The sequence below is a fragment of the Galeopterus variegatus genome, unplaced genomic scaffold, assembly GCF_000696425.1.
Source record: "Galeopterus variegatus unplaced genomic scaffold, G_variegatus-3.0.2 Scaffold645, whole genome shotgun sequence".
NCBI classification, from domain to species: domain Eukaryota; kingdom Metazoa; phylum Chordata; class Mammalia; order Dermoptera; family Cynocephalidae; genus Galeopterus; species Galeopterus variegatus.
The window spans coordinates 363,437-390,312 of record NW_007726756.1 but is presented as its reverse complement, the minus strand read 5'-3'; the positions used below and the strand labels follow the sequence as shown (position 1 = coordinate 390,312).

The window sequence follows — 26,876 nt, the reverse complement described above, 5'->3', positions numbered from 1 at the left end:
TTCCTCAGACAATTTGATTGAAAATTTGTTGGAATTGCAGTGTTTCTGCAGATTAATTTGGAGATATGATTTTCTTTATGGTAGTGAGTTTTCTCTTTGTGGATATCTCTTTTGTGTGACTGCATTCAGATTTTGTGACTTTTCTTGAGATTTTGAATATCTCTACTTAGAGTGTCTTTTTATTTTTTATTTTAATAGCAAAATTGTAACTACGTAATTATGGGGTACAATCTGTAAACATCATTTCTTATTTGACGGTGCTTCCCATGTAATTTAACCCACCAAGTAAGAGCAATTAGTTTTAATATCTCTCTTTAGATTCTTTGAAAAGTTCTGAGGCCCTCTGGAACTTCCCAAGGATAATTTCAGGTCAAAAAAGCTTAATTTTTAGAATCAGACTTTGGGAAACTTGTCAAATATCAAAGATTATCACAGGTCACTATGAAATAATACCAAAGTGACAAAAGATTTCAAAAGTACAGTGCACAAGAAATTATTTTGATAAAGCGTGGGGTCTCTGTTCCCTAGGCCAGTTACCTGAAAGGTAAAGAAAAAACTTTTTATAATTTTCTATTAAAAGCAGATTTATGCTCCAAGAAAACCCTGTTTTTCCAACACAGGACAGCAAACTCTAGCCATTCATCAGTGTGCTTTTGATATAAATGCTCAGTTTTTAGAAAAACTTATAAATAATTTCCTTTTAATTTTATCCAACTTGATAACATAAAATTCATTTCATGAGATTTTATCTTCCACAAATTTTCTACACCTGGCACAATCCTTAAGTGTTTCTCCTATACTTGCTTTTTTTTCCCTTTAAATTGGCATTCTGCCTTAAGACAAAAATTTACGTTCCTTTTTCCCTTACTTTAACCACACAGAGTTTTCTCATGCAAAACAAAAAATTCAGTAATCTCCTTTAAACTTTCTTTACCAAAAGTTTATCTTTATACTTAGAAGTTTTTTTGTATCTCTCCTACTTACTGATTCATTTCTGCCTTGTTTCTGTTTCCTTTCTAAATCCATATTTTTGAAACAATTTTTAAATAACCTCTAAATTAGATAAAATTGCTTTGCTTTAACAAAAATGTATCCTCATTTCTTTTTACAATTTTTCTCACCAAAAACTCACTTTGCATATAGAATTATTTTTCTTATTAGAAGTTTTTAATTTCATATGGTAATTAGACTGTATAACTCTTAGTAACCTTAAATTTTTGTAAAAACTTAGGAAGTAATTCATTTTGAGCTGTCTTGTTGCATACCTCCATTTTATGAATCTATGTTTCATAATTTGTAAAAACATATACTTCCACACAGATCAATTTCTTCATGTTTACTGACAGACTCAAATATATTTAGCTTCTCTATACCATATAAAAAGAAGATGTCAAAGTATATAAACTTTAAATTTATGCTTAATAATTTTAGAAATGACCTGGGCATTTAGTGAGTATCTGTTACTTAATTTTACATTAAAGTTTCAAGACACCTGAACTGTAAAGAGTTAATTTATAAACATTTATGCATAATTTACTTTTAACAACCATGCTTGAATTGTTTGTGAAAATTCTGTGAGATACTGAACAAAACTAGCCATCATCTCAAGTTATTTCTCTTTTATCCATTTTTTACAGCATGCAAATATTAGGCAGTCATCACCTAAGCAAGAACCCTGAAGTTTAATGTATAGGTATTTTGCTGATCAGAAGACACAGTTGTTTTCATCACCCCAACAATGTTAAACTAGTCTTATTTATCTAAGATTTACCCAAGTTGTGAACTAAAAGGCATTTGAATTCTCATACTTTTTTTTTTTGGATAAAATATTTAAGTGCTTACTTTCTGCAAGCCAATTAATTAGAGCTCTTTTACATATTTTGATAGAGTAGTCATGACTCTTGGGGCTCCATGAGAAAGACTGTGGTCTCCCCACAAAAAGGGGTTACTGGCACCTTCCTGTGTTCCTCAGGTTCTCTCAGCGTCATCCACAATCTCTTTCAGGTCTCTTCGTGGTCAACAAATCTGTCAAAGGGCAAAATTACAAGTTTAGTTGAAAGATATCAGTTGGCTTTATTGCGAATCTAGAACCAGGCAACATTTCACTCCATGAGATAGAATAATTGTTCTCCTTTCATTAGTTTTCTTATTCATTATGAGTAGAATTTAGCATTGCCCTTGTAGGGTGGTTTGGCCAAGAAAAATGGCTTGTTAATAACTAAGGAGCTGAAATGAAATTCAGTATACTAGTATGTCTCATAAAGTCATAAGAACACTTGGGAACATTTACTTACCACAAAAATAGGGGTTAGAGGAGGTAGGCAAATCGTGGTAAATATCTAGAGTCAAAAGTAATATCTGTGGCACATAAGAGCAAAGTGAATGCAGAATTTCTAAGTTTAAGTACTTTTAATCGCCCATTTATTTTTGTTTTAAGCAGGAGTAAGAAAATTATTAAAAAATAGTGATAAACATTCACCACAAAGTAGTGTTTTGGTATCTTGTCTGTTAAGCAGTCACTGGATGGTTGCTCACTTATTCTGCATAAGAAATTGGAATACAGTATTCATTGGTTAAATTAGTTTTTCTCCTAAATTCTGTTCATCTTGTTTTGGTGCTGGAAATGTGCTCTGTGTGCCCCATGTTGCAGCCCCTGCTAAAGTTGCTCTTCTTGTATAGTGACAGAGTCAAGGCTGTATGTGTTTGCACGTGCGTGTAGTGTGGTAGAAGGATATAATGACACACTGATCCCCATTGGTACTGTGGAGTTTTCCAAGCTCATCAGTTTGAGTTGGGGTCTTGTACACAAGACGTTACAAATGATATACTTTCCCTACAGAGGATAAATTGTATTTTTCCTTTACTTATTCATTTTTAGGGTGTGTATTGTTAAACTTATTTTTCGATTTTTGTTTTATATATTTGTGTGTAACACATTTTATGTTGTTTGCAGGGATCAAAATAGTATTGCAAGTTAATAAAGCTTATTTCCTTTCTTGCGTTAATTTCATTGCTTAACAACTATGAAGAAAAGTGCATTAATATTATATAGCTCACTTTGATTTTCAGTGATATTCTTGTTACTGAGAATTAATAACTCAGACATTTGAGACAAAAGAAAACTAGGAAAATTTCTGTAGAAAAATAGAAATCTCTTAATTTGTTTTATGTAATCTCTTCATTATCAGTTATTTCTAACATCTCTCATTAACTTAGGATATGGAAACTTTTTAAGTATGTTTTTCCTCTTCTCTCTTCTTTTGGCACCCCTGTCCCTTAACTATTTCATCAACTCTATCTTTTTGTAGTCTTTAAATATTAGAAAGAATTCACTGACATCTAAATGAAATACTGTGTTTCTCCCACCCCAATGTTTAGACACCTTGTTTCAAGCCAGTATGACAGGATGGTTTTTATAAATGTGAAATGCATTACTTTCAATTAAAGATATTAATATTTTTATCTAAAGGGCCCTCGAAGACAAGCCATGAAAGAGATGTCCATTGATCAAGCCAAATATCAACGATGGCTTATTAAAAATAAAATGAAGGCTTTTTATGCTCCAGTACATGCAGATGACTTGAGAGAAGGTGCACAGTATTTGATGCAGGTAGGTTTGTTATGCCTTTCAGATGCCTACGTTTTCATTTTATATAAACTTTTAGAAACTTTTTTTATCCTAGGTTTTATTCTTCATATAAATATAAATGGTAAATGTTTTTTAGTATCTTTATTAAAGTAGACTTCTAAGATTTGTATAATTTAGAAATAAAGGCACTACAGAAATTTTGTGCTGTTGGCTGACAGCCTGAATCTCTTTGAAAATTATCTTAGCTTGTTGCCCTCCTTCTGTAAGATATTTTCCATTCACTTTCTGCTGCAGCCCACTGGGCGTTTTGGAAGACTATTGTCCCTGAGCACTTTCTGTTGTGTGTTTCTTAGAACTTGGTAAGCACAGGGTTAAAAATAGCCAAGGTGGTCTTCAGAAAGAAAAGGAGTGGAAGCATGCTCTTTGCACATATAAAGCTCTATCCTAAAACTAGTAATTAAGACATTGTGGTATTGAAGTATAGTGATAGTTCAGTAAATGGAACAAAACAGAAGAAATAGAGCCACTCATATAGGAAATTTAACATGTGACAGAGATGGCACTGAAAGAAAGGGCTGGAACAATTGATTATTCATGTGAAAAAATAATAAAGTAGATCTTTACAAATACCAAACAAAAATCATTCCAAAATGGATTTAAAATCTAAATATAAAAGGCAATTTTAAAAATATTTTAGAGGAAAATGTAAGTAATTTTATGACTGTGAACTTGTAAAGAAAAATTTTTTAAATGATACACAAAAAGTTGAACCACAAAGAAAATAATTTAATATTTTAAATTAATAATTTTTTAGTTAAAGTTTAAAACTTTGAGCTTCTAAAGAGAACGTGAAAATGAAAAAGGAAGCCACAGACCAAAGGAAGATAACAATCCTAACGTGTAACCAGGCAAAGAATAAGGTCCAGAATATATAAAGAAATGTTAAAGTCAGTAAAAAAAAAAAAAGAAAGAAAAAGAAAGCAAAAGATATGACCAGAGAGGAAAACTAAATGACAAATAAAAATTAAAAGTATAATACAGTTTTATTCCATACTCATCAGATTGACCATAAATTAAGCTTGCCAGTACAGTGTTGGAACTGGTGTAAAGCAAGTGGAAATCTTTGAACTGCTGTGGTAATATAGATTGGACAACCACTTCTGATAGCAACCTAACATAACCTGCAAATTTGAAGGAGTGAATATTCTAGGACATTCCATTCCTAGATATATACCTTAGAAAAACTTGCATATGTGAAGAAGGCTTTATGAAACTTTATGGCATTGTCATTTATAATAATGAAAAGAATTGGAAGTGACTTCAACAACTATCAGTCACAGAATTGAAAATTGTAGTATAATCATACAGTAGAATATTATGTAATGGTGAAAAGGAACTGTACATAGCAATATAGCTAAACCTCAAAAGTGTTAAGGAAAAATAGCAAGGTAAAAAAAATATGAAAACATGAAGATATTGTACATTTAAAAAAACACATGAGTTAAAATTTGATATGTACGTATCCTTAAATAATAGAATACACAATAAAAATAGAAGGAGAGCATGAGGCATGAGGATATGTAGGGTGCTTCGTGTACATTTCTAATGTTAATTTTTTAGCTGGGTAGTGGGTACACGACTGTTCATTATTTCCTTACCTTTTATATGTGAAATATTTAAATATTTCAGATATAATGCTACCGTGACTTGAGGTTGTTTATAGTGGGTAAATCTTTCTTGCTTTTGTACAATTCATAGGAACATTTTGATAATCATTTTATATATGTAATAAACTTTATGAAGGAAATGAAGGAAAATGCTTCCTTAGAACAGTGGTTCTTAAACCTCAGCATGTATTCTAATCACCTGTTAGACTTGTTAGAACAAAAATTGCTGGGCCCCACCCCAAAATGAATCAGTAAGTCTGAGAGGAGGCCCCAGAATTTGCATTTCTAAGCAAGGTTCCAGGTGATGCTGTTGCTGCTGGTCCAGTCCAGGGACTACATTTTGAGAACCACGCCCTAGAGGGTTTCTGTAATATAAATGACAGTATTAAATTTGGCAAGAGTTAGAATCCATCCTCTTAATTACTCTTATCTGCCTAACATACTCACCCCAATGGGTCATGACAACTTTATCAGTGTGGGGCAAAGTTACGGTAAATAGAGCAGTGTCATTTTGAAATTGCCCTGTAAACCTGACAAATGCAACCACTTTACAAAGATATCTGGGAGGTTGGCTTTATTCTAACGGCAGAGTTATCTGAGGAACTGTATGAAATGTCCTTACCATAATAGGTGCCAACTGCCTCTGTAGAACTAATAACTGAAGTTTTAGTGTAAGTAGTCACTGAGAGTATTTCTTTTTTTTTTTCTATCATCTGGAAACCTGTTACATAGAGTGACAGATACCTGTATGTCATTTAGTTGTTTTTAATTTTCGTCAAAAGGATTTTTTTTCTACATTAATTTTTTTGTACAGCAACTTATTTTGTAGCCATAGAGGTGCTATTTTTAGATGGTTTTGTTTTACTCTTCCTCATATATTCAGTTACTAATTGTTGTCATAAGCATTTATTAATAATTAAACTAGCATTTAAGTATCCAGTCTCCACAACAAAGCTTAAGAATCACTGTTTTAAAAAGAAGCTGTCTTATCAATAGCTTGCTTATAGAGTCCTTTAGGTAGTGAAGCATTAGCACTAGTAACTTTATTTTGTATATTTGGATTTTTCTTTTCCTTTTTCTTTCATTCTTTTTTTTTTTTTTTAAGGCAGTAACCACTTGATTGTCAACCCAATTTTAAAACTTCATTTTGAATAGCACAATCACATTGTTCTTACTGAAAATTTTAGGTTCCATCATGATGGCCCTTTAAATTAAGCAAATATCGTTTAAAATGTCAGTGTAGACTTTTATCTTTTTCCCTGGAGAAAAATTGTCTAGAAATATCCTGTGTGGTATAAGCTGATACACATCTCATACCAATACTTAACTACATTTAAGTGGATAACCATAATGTTTAGAAATGTTTTTACTTAATAGCCAAAGATAAGAGTAAAAAGCCACATATTATTGGAGAAACATCTGTTCTTCCTGCTGCAGTAAAAATGGTTGTAATGATATACAGAAAATTATAACAAACTAAATGCATCTCTTGTCAGCAAAATTATAGTGTAAGATGCAAAGAAAACATGGCTAAAGATTTGAAGAAATAACACAGTGGGAATGTTTGATTGAAACTATCTATGTTTGTAATAAGCTTCAGATGATTTTGTTTTGCTAAATTGGTTTCCATTATGGAATCCAGGAAGAATTGATTTGCTATCAACCACTAAATAAATATTTTCCAGAGAGATACGTATTTTAGTAATAAATTACTTTCTTAATAAGTGTAACATTTTATGGAAACTGTGGAAACATTATCTCTAACTGAATATAACTACTTTGATTAGAATTTACAGAGGATTTAGGGATGAGAGTGATACATGTGAAATTTCTTTATTTAGTCACTCCAGGATGTTATTGTTAATTTTATAAAAATAAAACCCTTTAATTATAATAGGATTATGACAAATTTATGATGAGAAGGAGAGTGAGCCTGATAATATTTTGTATTATGAAGAAGTTGCTGGAAGGGCTGGTCCCATGGCTCACTTAGGGACAGCATGGTACCCATACCACTAAGGTCAAGAGTTTGGATTCCCTTATTGGCCAACTGCCAAAAAAAAGCCAAAAAGGAAGTTGCTGGTTATCTTGTGGCTTAGTTTGTCAAAAAGCTATTATGTTAGTCTGTTTCTGTTGCTTATAATGAATAACTGAAACTGTCTAATATTTAAAGTAATGAAATTTATTTTTTATAGTTTTGGAGGCTGGAAAGTCCAAAGTCCAGGGAACACATCTGGTGAGGGCCTTTTTCTTGGTTGTGGCTCTCTACAGCAATGCAGGGTATCCCATAGTGAGAATCTTAAGCAAATGATTCTAACCTTCTAAATCACTCCCTTTATAAAACCATGTGCATTACTCCATGAATGGATCAGTCCAGTCACTAGGGCACAGTCCTTACAATCTAATCACCTCTTAACAGCCTCACCTTTTAAATACCATAATTGGATTTCCTACCCTCTTAACACTGTTACAATGGAGATCAAGTTTCCGATACATGAACTTTTGGGGGACACCTTTAATCCATAGCGGCTATCAAATCTAAAGATCTTTCTTGGTTTTCTTTTACTCCCCTGTCCACCTCCCCACAAAAATTTAAAAATATGCTGTGGTTAGTGGCTACCTAGCATATAGCTTTAAAAAAAACCCAAAAGTGAATATTCTTTACCTGTCCCTTCAAGGCAAAGGTTTTGTTTTTAATATTGAGTGGGAAAAATAATCTTATTTCTTGAAAAATTTGGGCATGGATAGAATATTTTGAAAATAAAAGTAGACTTTACAGGATTAGGGATATTTCCTCTGTTTTCTAATTATTCCAAGTACTTAGGACAAAGTCACATGGTCAGCACTTGATAAATATTTGAATTAATCTTTTGCAAAAAATCATCTAATTATGTCATTTATATATTCTCACACCATATGTAAAAATTAACAAAATGGATCAGTGACATAAATATGAGAGCTAAAACTATAAGACTTCAAAGAAAACATAGAGGTATATCTTTAGACCTTGGATTTGGCAATAGATTCTTAGATATGGCACCAAAAGCATGAGCAACAAAAGAAAAAATAAATTTAAAAAACAGATAAATCAAAAACTTTTGTGTATCAAAGGACAATTGTTAGGAAAGTAAAAAGACAGAATGGGAGAAAATATTTGCAAATCTTACATCTGATAAGAGTTTAATATTCAAAAATATTAAAAAACCCTAAAAATAATAACAAAAAGCCAAATAACCCAATTTTAAAATGGGCAAAGGAGGGCTGGCCAGTTAGCTCAGGTGGTCAGTGCGTGTTGCTGTAACACAAAGGTCAAGGGTCCAGATCCCTGTACCAGGCAGCCACCAAAAAAAAAAAAAAAAAAAAAAAGGCAAAGGACTTGAATAAACTTTTCTCCAAAAAAGATATATAAGCCAATAAGCATGTGAAAATATGTCATTAGGGAAATGCAAATCAAAACCACTATGAGATCACTTTAAACTACTAAGATAGCTATTATTTGCAAAATGGGAAATAATGAGTGCTGCCGAGAATGTGGAGATACTGGAAACTTTGCATTGTTTGTGGGAATGTAAGATTGTGGAGCTGCTGTGGGAAACAGTTTGAGTGTTCCTCAGAAAGCTAAATGTACTATTACGACGGGACCAGCAATTCTACTCCTTGCTGTAAACCCAAAGAAATTAAAAAGCAGGGATTCAAACAGATATTTATGTGCTAGTCTTTATTGCAGCATTATTGACAGTACCCAAAAGGTAGGAACAACCCAAGTATCTATCAGCAGATGAATGGATAAACAAAATGTGATATATATATATATATATGTATATAAAATGAAATATTATTCAGGCATGAAAAGGAATGAAGTTCTGCTACAACATAACCTTGAAGACATTATGCGAAGTGAAACAAACTAGACACAGAAGGACAGATAACTGATTCCACTCATGAAATATCTAGAATAGGCAAATTTCATAGAGACAGAAGTAGATTAGCTGTTACCAGGGGCTGGAGGGAGAAAGGAATGGATAGTTATCACTTAATGGTTACAGAATTTCTGTTTGGGGTGATGAAAAAGTATTGGAAATAGATAGTGGTGTTGTTTGTGCAACAGTGTAAATGTAATTAATGCTACTGAATGGTACACTTTAAAATGGCTAAAATGGCAAATTTTTTGTTAATTATCTTTTACCACATTTAAAAAAAAACTTGTGTACAACACATCTTGGAAATAGAATTCTACAGTGTGTTTTAAAATCTTACAGAAGAGATTCATTGGACATGTGGCATTTAAGCATATTGAATTGCATCTTCTGATGAGGATGCAAGAAAAATTGATTGGAAGAATCAAGGAGGCAAATTAACTAGCCACATTGTGCAGAAACTTTTTCCTGATCGATAGAAAGAATTCAAATTTTAGTATTGATGTGGTTCAGAACTGTAGCCATTTGGACTTTTGCTTCTAGATTTTAATGGCCATTACCAAAATATATAACTGAGAATACTAATGTAACATGATTTTTTTTTAAAAGATTAAGTATATTCTGTCGTATTTATCAGTAAAAGTATGAAAATTTTGGTAGATCATAAAAGTACAAAAATGTACATTTAGAATTTTTCAGGTATTCCATTTTTAGCCTCTATTTTTGTATATGTTTACTCATAAGTAATGTGATCAATGTAGTAGTATATGTAATTTATAAGTAAATATGTACATATTACAATGCTTAGAAACTTCTACTGCTAAGGGTGTATAATGTTTAGATACTGTCAATTTGGAGAATTTTATCACTAAAAATTTTTTTTAATAGTTTATCTTCAAAGTTGTATTTATCCTATATTTTAGGCTTCTGGTCTTGGTCGTATGAAACCAAACACACTTGTTCTTGGATTTAAGAAAGATTGGTTGCAAGCAGATATGAGGGATGTGGATTTGTATATAAACTTATTTCAGTAAGTATCTTTTTGCTTCAGTAGTTGGTTCAGAAAATGTTTATTTTGAAAGTTTGCCCTAGTTTTTAAGGTTCTTTTCATATAGTTTCTTCTAATAGAAGGATAAGAACCAAAAGAATCGCACGAAGTATCTGAGTTTTAAATTGATGATCTATTAACAAAAATTTTTGATTGAAATTTCTGTGTCTCTCTACACACAAGCACATACACAGATTTATACATGTACATATGTATGTATATGCAGACAATGCATGTGTGTGTACACTCTGGCTTCCCATTTAAATTAGTAAGCTTTTTTCTATCCCTATCCGCTATTGCTTTGTAGAATTCCCAAATGTGGTCAGACCTGTCATCTTCTAAACTATGTCGTTATATCTTCCGCTGAGGATGGGAATTTTGTCACTGATAACAAACTCAGAGGTGTAGGTTTATTCTTCCATCAAACTAATTTTGCAGTTAATCATTTGGTTCATCAATTAAGTTATTTATATTTCTTGTATTTAAATGGACTTACATGTTTTGTTTTTTCACCCCCTTGAAGTATTGCTATTCACTTTTCAATGTTGTTTCCATTGATATAAATCATATAGCTTAGTTTTGTTTTACATTACTTTAACTTCCCTCTTATGGGTTGTTTAGTGGGATCTTTTTATTCTGTTACTTTGTCTTTCTGGTTTTTTTATGTTCATGGGTTGCCTGTGTATTTGTTTAATGTAATCTACCACAAAAGCTTTTTAGAACTGAGTTGTTTAGTAAAAAGAATAAAACTTATTTTTGTTTTTGTAACATTTACTTTTTAATCTGGAAAAATTACTTCCTTTTCCTAGGATCCTAGGATTTGCCTAACAAATCTATTTATCTTATTCACACTGAGGATAAGCATTTCTTCTCACTACACCAAACTTGATCAAAGAGTAATCTTTTTCCTGTCATAGCCACTGATGAAATAGAACTATTTGCTTCTTCTTATAAAGTATTTCTACATATACAAACAATTATTCTTTAAAAAAATAAAAACTTTTAGCAAAGTAACTCTGAGATCAAATTCGAGTCCTGTTTTCTCTGTGAATTTTGAACTTGATTACCTTTGTCTCGCTGGAGTTACCTCCCTTACTGATACAATAGATATAGATATAATTACTTGCCTGTCTCACATATGATAGTTTTGTTTTCAAAGCTACAATTGAAAAGTCTTTGAGGAAGCAACAAGAGCTCATACTCTGCTTTCAAAAAAGTCTCTTTATATGAATAGTAATATACATGATGAACAAGATTTCCCAATTAATTTTTAAATGCTTTTAGTAAAAGTAAAGCTCTGCTGATTTATTGTATGTTGTAATAGCTGTTTGGCTTTGGGTTTATTACTTTTTTGTAAGCAAAATCTCATTGTAGCTTCTAACTCCGTACTTTGTACTGTGTATATGGGATTAGGGAAAGAAAGACCATGGAAAGAAAGATTAAATCATGTAGACCATGAACCATAAAGCCCATGAGCAATGGCTATGTTTCTTCTGTCTCGAGACTCAGTACCAGTGAGATGGAGTAATTATCCTACAAAATAGGAAAAGTGACATTTGTGCAAATAATTCTTTCATACACCTGCCACATAATTAGTCGTAGTTGTTCATAATGGGAGTAAGACCCTGAAAAGGGTCTTTCTGACTCTGACCTTGTAGGGATTAAAGTGAATGTTTGCTCTGAAAGTTAAGTATTGTTACGAGTATTATTCCAAGTATTGTACATCAGGTAGCAGTTAAAGGATTGGCAGTTACTGTTCTCTGGTTTTTAGAGCCATGTAAATTAATGGCAGTTTTAAAGCAATGACTGCTTATTATTTATCCTGTGGCACTTTCCCTGATGTTTTGGTTGTGATTGTAAATACCTTTATGCATTTGAGATATGCTATATATATTGTTTTTATTAACAGTCTGTAAGGTCTGAACCACAAATCAATTTCTGTAGCTTATAGCAAAAAGTTATTACAAAGGAAGCGAAAGGGAATGAATGGTATGGGATTTGAAACTAACATTATGCATAGCTTGCCAAGTAGTTTTTAAAGCATATTTTAAAAATCAAACATTTAAAGCTGAAAGTCATTTTAGACATAATTTACTATTGCCCTCATTTTATAGAGAAGATAGAAATTTTTGCAAATTTTTTTCTTCCCCCTTTATAGTGATGCCTTTGACATACAATATGGAGTAGTGGTTATCCGCCTGAAAGAAGGTCTGGATATATCTCATCTTCAAGGACAAGGTAAATTTTGCTTAAAAAAAGTTTTTATATTTAAACAACATAAATTACTTTTTTAGAAAATTATGTATAATTCTCACAAATTCTTTCTTAATTTTAATAATTACCATCAATTCTTCGTATGGCATCTTAAGAGCAGATTTGTTGGGCTCTGCCAAAGTTTGTGTTTTTTTCTTTGTACCAACCTGGATGTTGGTTAGTGATTATTAATGGAGAGAATAAAATTCAGTCTAAATCATAAGCTTAAGAGAAGCAGATGTTAGTTATGATTATAGATGGGCCAGATTTAAAAAATGCATGGTAAATAAAATAGGAAAAAAATTTTTGACTACTAAATTATTAGACATTTTCATGTTTACAAAAGTAATGCTTTGTACATGTTATGTTAATAATGAGAAACTAAACTTTTTTCTAACATTTTGTCTGTCTTCAGAAAAGGCCCAATAAATTATTTTTCAAAATCTTTTTCATTTAAAGATATTTATAGATTTATAGCAAGTTGCAAAAAATAGTACACAGAGGTCCTGTGTACCCTTCACCAGTTTTACATACACTTGTGTGTGTATGTGTATAGTTTTGTGCCATTTATTACGTATTGATTTGCATAACCGCTCCACTGTCAAGATACAGAACCATTCCATCACTGCAAAGATTTCCTCTTGGGCTCACCCTTTATAGCTTTATATTCTTTCCCTGTCTCCCATTGTTACTGTATAATTTTGTTATGCCAAGAATTTTAGTAAATAATGATACAGTATGCAACTTTTAAAACATTTTTTTTAAGTGAAGGTTGAAACTTTATTAAGGTATAATTACCACTCTTACCGACTTTATAAAAACTGAAAATTTTCATATCCTCCAAAGATTTTCTAGTAATTTAAAAAATATTATAAGCTTAAGAAAATTTGCATACCTTTTTACCGTAATCAACTAATGAATTCAGTCATCAGAATTAGCTAAGCCTAAATAGCTAAGAGGCATATAATGAACTTTTGTCATCTGTTTATGTATTTAAACTGTTTTAATATTCCACCCTCCACCCCTTTAAGGGCAGTCTGCAATTTTTAAAGAAAAACTTTAAGGTCTTTATCTATGTAGCAAAGAAGTATGGCTTGCCAAAAATGCATTTTCTTATTTTGGAGTTAGCCTAGCAAAATAGTATTTCAGTTCTCTCTTGTTGTTAAAAAAAAAAAAAAAAAAAAAAAAAAAAAGAAACAAAAAAAATTTTTTTTTTTTGGGGTTGGCCCGAAAAAAAATTTTTTTTTTTTGGGGTTGGCCCGAAAAAAAATTTTTTTTTTTTGGGGTTGGCCCGAAAAAAAATTTTTTTTTTTTGGGGTTGGCCCGAAAAAAAATTTTTTTTTTTTGGGGTTGGCCCGAAAAAAAATTTTTTTTTTTTGGGGTTAGCCGAGAAAAAAAATATTTTTTTTTTCTTTTTTTTTAAAAAAAAAAAAAAAAAAAAAAAAAAAAAGGGATTGAGGTTTAGGGTACCTGACTTAAACCTATTAACTCTGCATAATTATTAGTAGTGTTCCCTTTCACTCTCAAACGTATCACAGTTTGCCTAATAAATTATATAGTTCTGTCATTTACTGAGTTTTGAGTTTAATTGAAACTTTAAAAATGTATATTCATGTACTTAAAGTTATGAAATATTTTTGAAAGACTTATTATTTATCATAAGATTTGGAAACAGGAATTTGCCTTAGCATAGGAATTAAGAGCATAGGCATTGGAATTAGGCAGATCTGCTTTAAAAATGTAAGCTTTTTTTTTCTTAGTATTTTTGTAGCCTTGTCAAATTTAGTGACTTCCAGTTTCCTTATCTGTTAAAGCTGGTTACCGTATAGGGCAATTGTGAAGATTAAAACAGAGAAAATACCTAAGAGTTCTTAGCGTAGTGCTGGTACCTGGGCTCACATAATTTCTGTTTTTGTTTCTCTTCACACAAATAAATGATGAGGATTATGGACAGATACCAATTTTGTATTGTCTGTCTTTATGATAAATGTTTCAATGGTGGAAGTTACATACTTACTAACTCCTTGCCAAAAAAAAAAAAAAAATGAAGAATCTACTAAAAATGAAGAAATGCTACTTTCACTATGAGCTTAGGAAAAATCTCCATCCCCTGGTCTTGGCTTTATAGTCGTGGGTAAAATTTCCCAGTGTTGTCTGTCACCTTCTTACATACATTATGAACATCTGTCACATTTTATATTTTTTATATGTGTAACTGACTTTGAGAGTGGACTTGATTCACATACTATACATCATTTTTTTGTCTACCAGATTCTACTTTTCCATGAATTTCACTCATTACTCTTTCCCTAGTATCTAACTGAAATATTTGACCCTTAGTTGTAGCTCACATATTTAAGTACTCATTTCAAAGAGATTATCACAGTTTATATAAGAAATAATTTAGAATAAACTTACTATTTTCCAATAACTTTGCTTAAAAATGTTATTTAATTATTAAACCATGACTCCTTCTTTAACACTTAAAATATGATTTACATACTATTTTAAATACTTTCATGTCTGCAGAAGAATTATTGTCATCACAAGAGAAATCTCCTGGCCCCAAGGATGTGGTAGTAAGTGTGGAGTATAGTAAAAAATCGGATTCAGATACTTCCAAACCGTCTAGTGAAAAAACTGTTACACATAAAGGTAATTTTTATTCAAACAAATTTTGTTAATGGTAATGTTTTAATTTGGGGGAGATAGTTTTAATGATATAATACTTATATAATATTATATAATACTTTTCTCAAACTTGCACTGTTAATTTCTAGTTGTCAGGTAAAATTTATGGCTTTCAAAAATGGCTACAAAATGACTAGTTGTTTTAAGGTATTAAAGCATATCATAGAACAGAAACCAAGCTAAGTAAATTATTTACTAATATGGTCTTCTGTGCTTTTATTCATACTTGCTTTAAATAAAGCATTTTAATTTGAAGCATAGGTTAAATCTGAACTTGGAAAGAACATGGTAATATTCAGTAATAAATCTCACAAGACTTTCAGATAATTTCATCCTCAAATCTCCATGTCATGTTTATGAGAAGGAGGATGACTTCCAAATCTTACTCTCCCACCCTCACTCTCCTACCTCTGTTCAGTCTAGTATCTCCATCTGTCCTATTCCCAGCTGACAGGCAACAAGGAAAAAATCTGTACTGTAAAACCATATCATGTACTCTTGATTGCTGTAAAATAATTACCTTTCTTTTCTTGAAATTGATAACCTTGGACAAATCATGTCTCTGTGCAGTTTATCTCTTCTAGATTATTTGGAAGCGTTAGTGTTGCTTTTTATTCCTTTCCTCCTCCTCATTTACCTCGTTTGCTTAGAGCAGTAGTTGAAAGTTTAGTTGACATCCATTTTTCCCTTCAGTTCTTTGCTGGCTTGAGTGTAATTTTTTCTTTTTCTCCTCAAAACTCTATAAACTGATTCTGATAACTGTTCTTATGTTTCTGCATTTATTTTAGTTTATGATATGCATTGTTTCATTTCCTCTTACTTTTTTTTTTCTTTTTTTTTAGTCCTTTTGTCAAAAACAGATCCTTTCTCCACAGAATTTGTTAGAAATTAATAGATATTATGATGGGAGGGGTAAGAATATTCATCAGGCATCTACACTGTGTCCCACATTATAGTTGATGTTATTCATACATAAGCTCATTAATATGTGTTACAATCTTATTAAATCATTATTTTTACAGAATAGGAAACTGGGTCAGTACATTTCTATTTATCTTTTTATTGTAAAACTCTAAATGCCTTTAACTAAGTTTAAATCATTTTTAAATGTCAAAATTTCCTTGACATTTCTGAGCTCTTTTAAATGAATGCAGAATGTCCCTAGTTATATTTATACTTTTTAATTATCAAAGACAGATATTAAATATCTACATTATAAGAACTAATCTTTAATACTATAAAATTAGCATTCAAAAATAGCATTAGCATTATTTTCTATTTTTTCTAATCTGAAAATTAGCAGATACTATAGAAAAGTGTGTACAATTTAAAAGGTCTACAGAATTAGAAACATTCTGGAGTAGTTATTATATAGTCACAGAATTTGGTTATGTCTGTCTTAGTTGTTGAAGCATACAGTGTGCAAGGGGGAAAAAAGGAACATCCTTTGAATACTTACTTTGTGCCAGGCACTGAGCTCAGTGCGTTAATGCTTGCACTGTAACAACCTTAAGAGGTGTAGGTACTGTTAGTTAACCCTTTCTACAAATGAGGAGAGTGAGGAGTTAAGTAACTAGCTCAAGCTCACACTGCTAGTAGAAGGGGTAGAGGTAATACTGGAATCTTAGGAGCCTTAACCCGAGAGCTTTCCTGTCCAAGTCTGGAGTTTTATATGCCTTAAACAAACAAGTAATACAAGCTTACATTAGATACAGGTGAGATTAGGAAAATTGTTAACCCCAGAAAAATATTTATAGATATTTAAATACAATTGGATGAATCTATGTACACATGCATAGATACTTATATGAATTTATGTATTTGAGAAAAAATTACTTCTGTATAATTACTTCTAGCATTTTTATACAAACCAAAGTACTTATGTCTCTGATCAAATTCCTTGTTATATCAAGTGGTGATTAATTTTTACAAATACTAAATATCCATTTAATGTTTTTAAAATTGCTTTTTAGTCATTTGCACAGTGATGCAATGGCATGTTTGAAATTTATGTATTATCTGCAACATTAATTTTTTAATGTCGTATTTTTTAATGTCATATTTCTACTCTGTAAGCCGTAGTTCAACATCTTTCCAACTGCTTTCAAATATGAAAGTTTAAAGTTTAAAACATCTGCTGAATTTTTTTTGATAAGTTTGTAGAAATAAAATTTAAGGGTGAGTGTTAATCAGTTGCCCTATAGAAGGGGTCTAAAATATGTTTGCTTTTTGAAATCTTGAGCACTCAGTGTAGAGAATATTAATCTTCAGTCTTGGTTACTTTTCACGGACTGTTGCTTCATGCTATGTTTTGTTTATAAATGTGTTCTATTTATGTTTTCATTATTTTATTAATATAAAGGCAATTAACTTATATTTTGTGTTTTTTAAACATAATCTAGATGAGGAAGAGGATGGCAAGACTCCAACTCAACCACTGTTGAAAAAAGGCAGGCATTTTTCATCATTTTATTTTAATCTCTTTTTTCATACTATTAACTCTTTAACTCCAACCTTATTATTTGCTTTTTTTTTACCTTAGTTTTTATTTCCGTGGTCAGGTGATGCAACAGTTATCTATTAAGTGCAGATTAGAAAAATTATCATTAGTCCAACTAGAGAGTTAAATCTTCCCAGGAAAAGGTGATATATATTGCAGACAAATTCTTGTAAATCATCATAGCATTTCTAAAATATTCAAACCCTGAAAGTCAGTATTAATTTTTTTTAATTTAAACTGCATGGTTTAGATGATAAGTAGGGACACTGAAATAGGTTTATTTACAGTGTCACTTGCATTCTTTACCATCAGTTATACCCAGCCAAGTCCTCAACTTTGATACTAATATATTTTTCATTTCAAAAATTACAATATTTCTCACAGTCGTGCTGCGTTTGGGAGATACACAGTCATGTCAACGTACATGAATGTTATGAGAAGGAGATAGAGGTGAGAGTTATGGAGCAGTGTGGTTTGGTAGCCATATTATTTCATCATGCAAAAATCATTCGTCATGTTTGCATACGTCATGGCAGCATGAAAAGTGAATGACAGTCATTCTGCAAACGTGATCAAAGTTCCTCTTGGGGATTTCTGCTTTTAAAATTCTGGTGTAGGAGTTCCATAATAGTCATTTGCTTGCTCACAGAGGCAATGCTGATATTTTCATTCCTGGGAATATAAATGGGAACTTTCTTGGTATATTGTCCTTTAGACTTACAGCAGATGAGTGCCCTTCTAAGGAGTTCCCACCATCTTTCTTTGGTTCAGAGAAAGATGTGGTGGTTATGTGGCTTTAGAATTGGGCATTGCATATGGAGAGGACAAAAGATAGGTAAAGATGGGGGAGTTTTTCTTTAGACTGAGGTTTAATTGTTAAGATCATATTGGTTTGTCTTCAGCTCCCTTCTGTCATTTCTATTACAGATAATGTTTTATTTAAAAATTTTTTTGAGTTTCAAGTTATTGAGATACCAGAACACAAAAGAAAATATTTTTATAGAAACTTGATTTGTACAGTTATCCTAAAACACCTTTTAAAAAAAGCCAACCAAAGTCTAGCAGTCAAGATTAATATTTTTGGTTGGTGCTTATGATTCTCTTAAATTCATTCAGAATGCTTCAAATATATTATAAGTTAGGCAAGATAATTTGGATGAGCTTAGCTGTTGTAAAGAGGTATTTATCTGTAGCCATTTTAAAAGCGTATTTAAATTTTAAACAACTGAAAAGTTATGATGGATGCCATGTACACCTATCTGCATTTTAAACATATTCGAGTATATAGAAGTTAGGAAACTATAGCAAAGGGGACTTTAATATTTACTGTCCTTACATCGTATTTTTTGCTTAATCCTTTAGAATCCAAAGGCCCTATTGTGCCTCTAAATGCAGCTGACCAGAAACTTCTTGAAGCTAGTACACAGTTTCAGAAAAAACAAGGAAAGAATACTATTGATGTCTGGTGGCTTTTTGATGATGGAGGTATGTTTGTTAGTATATTTTTTTGAATAATGTGTACTGGATTTGTGAGAATAGTACTAAGAAATGGATGCACTCGTAACCCATAGACCCCATTCAAGTTTGGCCATCATTCCCCAAAGCAAAAGGATTAACTTCGGAATCAGGCATAGCACTTAGTTAGTAGTTGTGTCCTTTCAGTGTCCTTTAATGTGGAAGTTGCTCAGTACTTCCTTGAGCTTCATGACCTTAATATTTTTTTTGCAGAATGTCACTGAATTTGTAGTCCTATTCAATGTTTCATCATAATTAAGTTTCAGGTTATATTTTTTTTGTCAGAAATTATCACAGAAGTGAAACTGTGCTCTTCTGTCTACATCTCGTCAAGTGGCACGTGACGATTTGTCTCATCACTGGTGAAGTTAACTTTCACCATCGATTAAGGTGGTTTTCACAAGGTTTAGCCACTGAAAAGTTACCACCACCACCTCACCCCCACCTTTATAATTTCAAGTACCGGGTAGGGGAGTCACTTTGAGACTGAATATACCATTCCTTCTATAAACTTTACCACTCTCATTAACACCCATTGATGTTTCTGCCTGAATTTTTGCTATTTTTGTTATTTTTGTTGCAGTTGCCAAATGATTTTCCAATCCCATCATTTTTTCCTCATTTGTTAGTTGGCATTTCTCTGTAAGGAAGAGCTTTCTCTTTATATCTATCAATGTGGACTCATTGATTCCTATTTTATTCATGGGGATATAATTTATTATTCTCAGTATTTGTTTTATGGTTCATATTATCCCGTATTTAGCTAGTGGGATCCTCCTTAAGCTGACTTATGTGTCCATTTGTCATGTCCCAATTATTCTGAGTTACTTTCTTACACAAGATGTTCCAGGCTCAGTCTTGTCATTTTCTCTACACCAGCCCTTGAAGCAGCCCTTTATCCATGGAGACCTGGTTCCTTTTAGTGGAGAAGAGTATTTAGAAACAAAGATCAGAGCATTAGACTTGCTCATGGCTACTGGAGTGTCAACTACTCTTAGTGGACAAAGCTAGGAAATCCACATATATATGTTTGTTTGTGTAGATATAGAGATTGCAAACCAGTTCCAGTCCTTCTTCTTTCTTTTTATGTTTCTCCTTTCATTGTGAGACCTGGCTCCCATGAGGGTCAGTGAATACTGAATATACTCATTTCCTCAGTTCTCCTGTCTATGACTAATCTCCTGACTCTGCCAGGCCACTATTCCATTTGGCTGCCTTCCTTGAATGGACCCTGATTCCATTGGGTGTTTCTCCTTGCTGAGGCCTTCCTAATGGCTTTTTGACTGAATTAACAAGGAAGGACAGAAAGAAAAATTTTGTTTTATATTGAATTGTAGTAAACATGTATTTAGAGACTAAATTGAATTATAAGTTCTTGGTTGAGAAATTAGCACTTAGTAAATGCTTTGTTATATTTTTATAATTCAGGTTTGACCTTATTGATACCTTATCTTCTGACTACCAAGAAAAAGTGGAAAGACTGTAAGATCAGAGTATTCATTGGTGGAAAAATAAACAGAATAGACCATGACCGGAGAGCGTAAGTTTATTTTAAATTGAAGGGCATTAATCTAGTAGCACTTCATTATCACAATGGAAAGAACACAAAAATTACATATTCATATATGAGTATGAGGTATATTTTGTTAGACTTCTAGACAACAGAAATGCAGGATATGCTTGTCCTTCATCCCCTTTCTATCTGTACTGCCACAATTCTAGTTCTGGTTTTAGTGCTTTTCCTCCTGCACTCTAAGTACCCTCATCTTGTCTTTGAGACTTTCCTGTATATATTGTCCACATTGCTCTCAGTTGCATGCTCAGAAAGCAGTTTCAGTTATCTGATTCCTTTACTCAAAATACGTTAACAACCTCTCCATTACCTACCATAGAAAGTCTAATTGCTATAATGTGGCAGTCAAGGCCCTAAACAATCTGTCCTCCTGTTACCTTTCCTTTCTTATCTCCTATTCCCCCAAATATGCTCTATGCTTCAGTTCACACTTCTGCACATGCCCCAAACATGCTTGTAATTTCAGGCTCTTACTCCTTTGCCTACTCACCTCTCTCTACTGTAAATAGCTCTTCACTTGCCTCCCTTTTCTCTGTTAACAATCCATTCTTTAAAACCCAGCTCAGTTCTTCATAATGCCGTCCCTATTTTTTTCCCCCTCATCTCCCTAATTGTTGTTTCCTTCCCTAGTCATGATACACTTGATACCAAACATCACATTCTGGTTTGTATTATATTTACATATTTTCTTAAATTTTAGTTTTGCGGGCCCTATAATGTTTAGCATGTTGTAAAGTAGGCGCTTGGTAGATAGATACTGGAATTCAGCTAGATGTTTATTCATTTCAAATAGTGAATTATGCAAGAAATACTAGTAATGAATTTAGTAGTTAAACCTATAGCTCATCTATTTTCTAATATCTCATGTTAGTTTAAAAAGCTGTTATTTCATTAAAAATCCTGTTTTGTTCATTGTTTTTCATGTGTGTGTGTATATCGACTGTTCTTTTTTGTCACCAATATATTGCCAACTTTGCCTCCAAAAAGGTATTAACTGAAAAATCAGACTTCTTGGTCCTGCTTTTCCATGCCTATCCCAGTCCACCCTCCTCCCCTAACAGTGCTGTGAACTTAATCTGCCATCCCTGTTTCTTCAGTTTGGCCCAAAACATCATATTTGGGCCTTGAGCTAAGCTTTCTTTTTGAATAGAAGAACAATCCCCCAATAATTAAATAGCCATTTACTAGTGTTTACTGAAATCCATATGCTTACCAATATAATTTGACTAAAATTAACTTTAAAAATACTAGTTGACATTCAGATTTTGTTATTAATATTTTTCTCTGTCCACTCATTATTGGATACTAAGGAGAGATTCAGAGAAAGTAAAAGAATATGACAGTAGGTCTCTACTCAGGAAATTTCAAAGTTCTTTGTGAGTGAATAGTGTGAATCAATTCAGATGGCCTTTGTTGAGTGCCTAATAGACTTCTTTTTGTAAATCATGCTTTTCAGATATATGGATTCAGCCCTGTATGGAATAATAATACCTATATATATATATATATCCTTCACATATCTCAATGCTATTCATTTTTATTGTAGGATGGCTACTTTGCTTAGCAAGTTCCGGATAGACTTCTCTGATATCATGGTCCTAGGCGATATCAATACAAAACCAAAGAAAGAAAAGTAAGTTATTGGATCATTTACTCTGGACAAATTTCTGATCCTTTTATGGATGACCTGCTCAGACACAGATAATTCAACTTAAACTAATTACCTGGATTTTTTTTTCCCCATTGTTAGGTATATATGAAGTCTTTTTTTTTTTTTAAATCTCGGACTGATAGTTGGCATGTCTATAGTAGATATTGAAGTAAATCTAAAGGGTTTTCAATTTTCAGAGAGAATTTCAATTACTGCTTAACATTTAATTTCCAAAAATCATTAATGCCTTAGAATTTCCAGATGGTTCTTTAAATTTCCATTTTCCCTGCCCACATTCATATAACCACTCCATCCCTACTCCACATACCTGTTATTTTCCACTGTTTTATTTTATTGCTAAAATAGGAGAATCTAAGAATTTGCTACAATGGTTGAATTTAGAATTCTCCTAGTACACTCTTGGAATATTTTACCTGAAAGTGGTATATAGAAGTTGTTAAAATAATATTTGTATTTATTTTAAGTAGAAAATAGTAAGGTATACCTTGTAAGGTTGTAATCAGGGAAAGATTGTTTCCTATTACGGAACAGTGCATACCAGGCTCTTTGCACTAGATGTGATACTGAAAAATATGTTTCTTATATTCTAGGGGATTAGAATGCCATTCATGTTCTTATACTCTGTCTTGTCCTAGTAGCTATCTTTGGACCTAGAAATTAATTCTGCATCTTCTTAAATTTTTAGTATTTGCCCTTTCCCCCCCTTCAAAATGTTCTAATACATTTTCTTAATACTACTTCCATTCATTGGTACTTGAACTGGGAAAGCCTTTGGGTGTTTTGAGCAAAGTGGTGACACAATTTGACTATTGCTCAAAAGGATCATTTTTGCTACTGTGATAAAATTTACTTAGGTTGAAGGGGTAGGCATTAGGGGTATGGGTGGATAGAGGGAGATAAGCCTAAACTGCAATTTTATTGCTGTCAGTGTGGTTCCAAATTTCTAATCAGTTTGAGACTAGAAATTGCTGTTTTCTAAATAAGTTGCCAATGTGATTATTATAGTTGGGGTATAGAAGGGAACCTAATAGATGAGAAGCACCAGCTTTTCAAGTTATAATTCAGTATTTAAGATCTTCCTGTTATGTAATTTAAAATAAGGTTAATTGCCAGTATTCTTTCTATTAAGTATCGTAGCTTTTGATGAAATGATTGAGCCATACAGACTTCATGAAGATGATAAAGAACAAGATATTGCAGATAAAATGAAAGAAGATGAACCATGGAGAATAACAGATAATGAGCTTGAACTTTATAAGACCAAGGTATTCTTTTGATTCTGCTTCCTTTTCATTAATCTTCCATGTGATTTTTAATAATACTTAAGAAAGACATAAGTACCAAGAATCACAATTTGATATGGGAGGAACCAGATATGTAAATTAAATCTACTTTAAGTTAGATTTAAGTGTGAATAGTGGAAAGCATCAATTTTTCTTTTCAGTAGGGAACAGATATTTTTATTACACCAAAATTGATTCTGGTTTTTTGTTTGTTTGTTTACAGTTTCATGAACCATTCTATATTCTAATTTTTAAATGGTCTAGAAATGACTTTATCTTTTTTCATTTCAGACATACCGGCAGATCAGGTTAAATGAATTATTAAAGGAACATTCAAGCACAGCTAATATTATTGTCATGTAAGTAATGTCTGTATTAAGATTTTTTTGACTATTCATTTTTTGATACTGTGCTTTGAATTAATTTCTATTCTGATTACATATGTATATAGCACCCATAATGACTTAGTGGTTATAAGGAGGAAAAAACAACCTTTTTTAAAAAAACTCATTTAAGTTAGGAGGAAAGAGAAACAAAAACTTTAACCTTAAGCTTATATGACTCTAAGTTATTTTTTATCATAATAGATTACTCTGGAATTTTTCTTTTCTTTACTCTTCTCAGCTTTTCAAAATTCCTTAGCTTTGGAACTACCACGGCATAGCCTTAAAGCATGTGTGGGGTAGAAGGGTCCCACATTAATATTTGGATCTTGGACACCTTCCTCATGAAAATAACCATGTAAAGTTATTTGGATGATTAAGTTTGAATAGTGGTTCCTGTCCACATCCCCACCTCCAGGTTATTCACACACAAATTTTACATGGAGACACATTGTCCTTGCATTAAATACAGATGCTAATGCCTACTTTGGCTTTTCTTTTACCATGTTAGGTTAGCTAGATACTACTTGAACCCAAATTTTCTCAGTCCAGGAGCCTGTGTCCTTAAATAGATAAGAAAAGCTCAAGACTCTAAAATCCAAATGATGGAATAAAACAATACCAGATGATTGTTAGTTTGATTAACCATAAACATTTAATATATCAGAAAGTTTTAAGTTTTGCTGATAACAAATTCCTGTAATGGAAGACACTAAAACATAGAAATTGAGAAACTTCACTCTACAGAGCAACTGGTCACTACTACTATTATCGTCTACAAGTAGAAATTAAAACTCAGAAAGATAAGAGAAGATAAAAATTTCATCTATCCATATATAACTTCCATTTTCTAAATTCCAATAAAAATGTCCCTTTCTCCTAAAAGAATTCTGTTCTTACTGAAGAAGGGGAAATTTGGAATTGAGAGTTAGATACTAAGTGTATTATGGTTTATAGAAATACTTTTTTGCTATTTTTATGAACTAATGTTTTAAAAATCTTTTGTTGAAACTAAGAACATGGGAGTAGTATGACTTGCAAGTATAATAGTTGCTATTCTATGTGCAGAATTTCCCTGCACTCAGAAGTATTCTGTAATTATAGTAATTTCTAGTTACTATTATTGTGACTTAATTTCTAATTTTTGTTACATTTTATTCTTCTCAACTTAAGTGCATTGCTTTTTCTCTTTTTGATACCAGGAGTCTCCCAGTTGCTCGAAAAGGTGCTGTGTCTAGTGCTCTCTACATGGCATGGTTAGAAGCTCTGTCTAAGGACCTACCACCCATCCTCTTAGTTCGTGGGAATCATCAGAGTGTCCTTACCTTCTATTCTTAAATAGTCTGCATAACGGACAGCCCTCCAGAATGGTACTTCAGTGCCTAGTGAAGTAACTGAAATCTTCAGTGACACATTAACATCACAATGGCGAACTGTGACTTTTCTTTCACTCTTTTCGTTAATTTGAAAGCACACAGGGAAGTTACTCCATTGATATGTATAAGAAGACTTCAGTTTTAGTCAATTTCATATCTTAGTCTTAATGAATGGTGATTCTTTCTTGCTGGACTGAAGTTCATGAGAGTAAAGTTTTCCTTTGCTACTTGAAGAGCAATAAAAATGTGTTATTTTTTGATTAGTGAAAGGAGTACAAAAAGCCTTTAGCCTTGAGGTGCCTTCTGAAATTAACCAAATTTCATCCATATATGCTCTTTTATAAATTTATAGAATGTCAAATTTTGCCTTCAGCTATTTTATTTCTAGTCTCTTCCACCTTTAAATGCACACTGCTTTTCTTCTTCCATTGACCAATTATTGTTGAGTACTGTATGTTTTCTATTACTTTTGTAAAGGTATCTGTTAGGTATTAAAGGTGAGAATTAGGGCAGGTTAATAAAAAATGGGGGGGAAATGGCAACCAATAAGTGATTCCAGGGTTAGATTTGTATGAGAATATGTAAATATAGAGCTAGGAAAAAAAGCCCCAAAATAACTTTTTTTTTTTTAACTGCTCAGATTGGCTCATGTTTTTATCTTTATTATTATTATTTCCTGAAACCTTAGGGAAGGTTGAAGATTTATCCAGTCCTTCTATATAACATGCTGAAAAATCACGTTGCCATTCTTTAAACAAAAATTCTCAAGATCACTTGTATTTATTTGAAGAGAGATCTGTCCTAATTTAGAATTTCCCTCAAATCTGAGGGACTTTTAAGAAATGCTAACAGATTTTTCTGGAGGAAATTTAGACAAAGCAATGTCATTTAACAAGTTGTTTAAATAAACACTGTGGAATTTCACTATACTGTACCATCCTTTATAAATCATTAAAATAACATTTCATCAAATGGTTAAATGGACCACAAGTTTATTAGTGAAATGTTTTTAGGCTTAATTCATTCAATTATCAAGTACATGTAGTCTTAATACACTCAGGTTTGAACAGATTATTCTGAACATTTAAATTTAATCCACTCTTAATACTTTAAAACTTTCGTGTTAAGAAAAACTGCCAGTTTGTGCTTTTGAAATGTCTGTTTTGACATCATGGTCTACTAGTACAATTTTGACAGTGCATGTGTACTGTTACTAAAAGCTTTATATACAATAGTTAATGTGAAGTTTTTAATTTTTATTCAAGGAAGGATTTCCTAAAAACATTTCAAGGGATTTATGTCTACATATTTGTATATGTGTATGTATATGTATATGCATACACAGATACATATGTGTATATATAATGAAATTTATGTTGCTGGTGTTTTGCATTTTAAAATGATCAAGA

At 32.0% G+C, this 26,876-nt stretch overlaps 1 protein-coding gene across 1 annotated transcript in view; it reads left to right on the top strand.

Annotated features, from left to right (window-relative positions):
- SLC12A2 (solute carrier family 12 (sodium/potassium/chloride transporter), member 2) overlaps positions 1-26,439 on the top strand; it is a 175,076-nt gene extending 148,637 nt beyond the window's left edge. The window contains exons 18-28 of the mRNA XM_008570930.1: positions 3,470-3,610; positions 10,097-10,203; positions 12,380-12,459; positions 15,004-15,129; positions 17,568-17,615; positions 19,028-19,150; positions 20,609-20,720; positions 22,300-22,386; positions 23,555-23,690; positions 24,000-24,067; positions 25,294-26,439. Coding sequence (XP_008569152.1) covers positions 3,470-3,610; positions 10,097-10,203; positions 12,380-12,459; positions 15,004-15,129; positions 17,568-17,615; positions 19,028-19,150; positions 20,609-20,720; positions 22,300-22,386; positions 23,555-23,690; positions 24,000-24,067; positions 25,294-25,429 — 1,164 coding nt within the window. The 3' untranslated portion in view covers positions 25,430-26,439. The remainder of the gene's footprint in view (positions 1-3,469; positions 3,611-10,096; positions 10,204-12,379; positions 12,460-15,003; positions 15,130-17,567; positions 17,616-19,027; positions 19,151-20,608; positions 20,721-22,299; positions 22,387-23,554; positions 23,691-23,999; positions 24,068-25,293) is intronic.
- Positions 26,440-26,876: the final 437 nt, after the last annotated feature.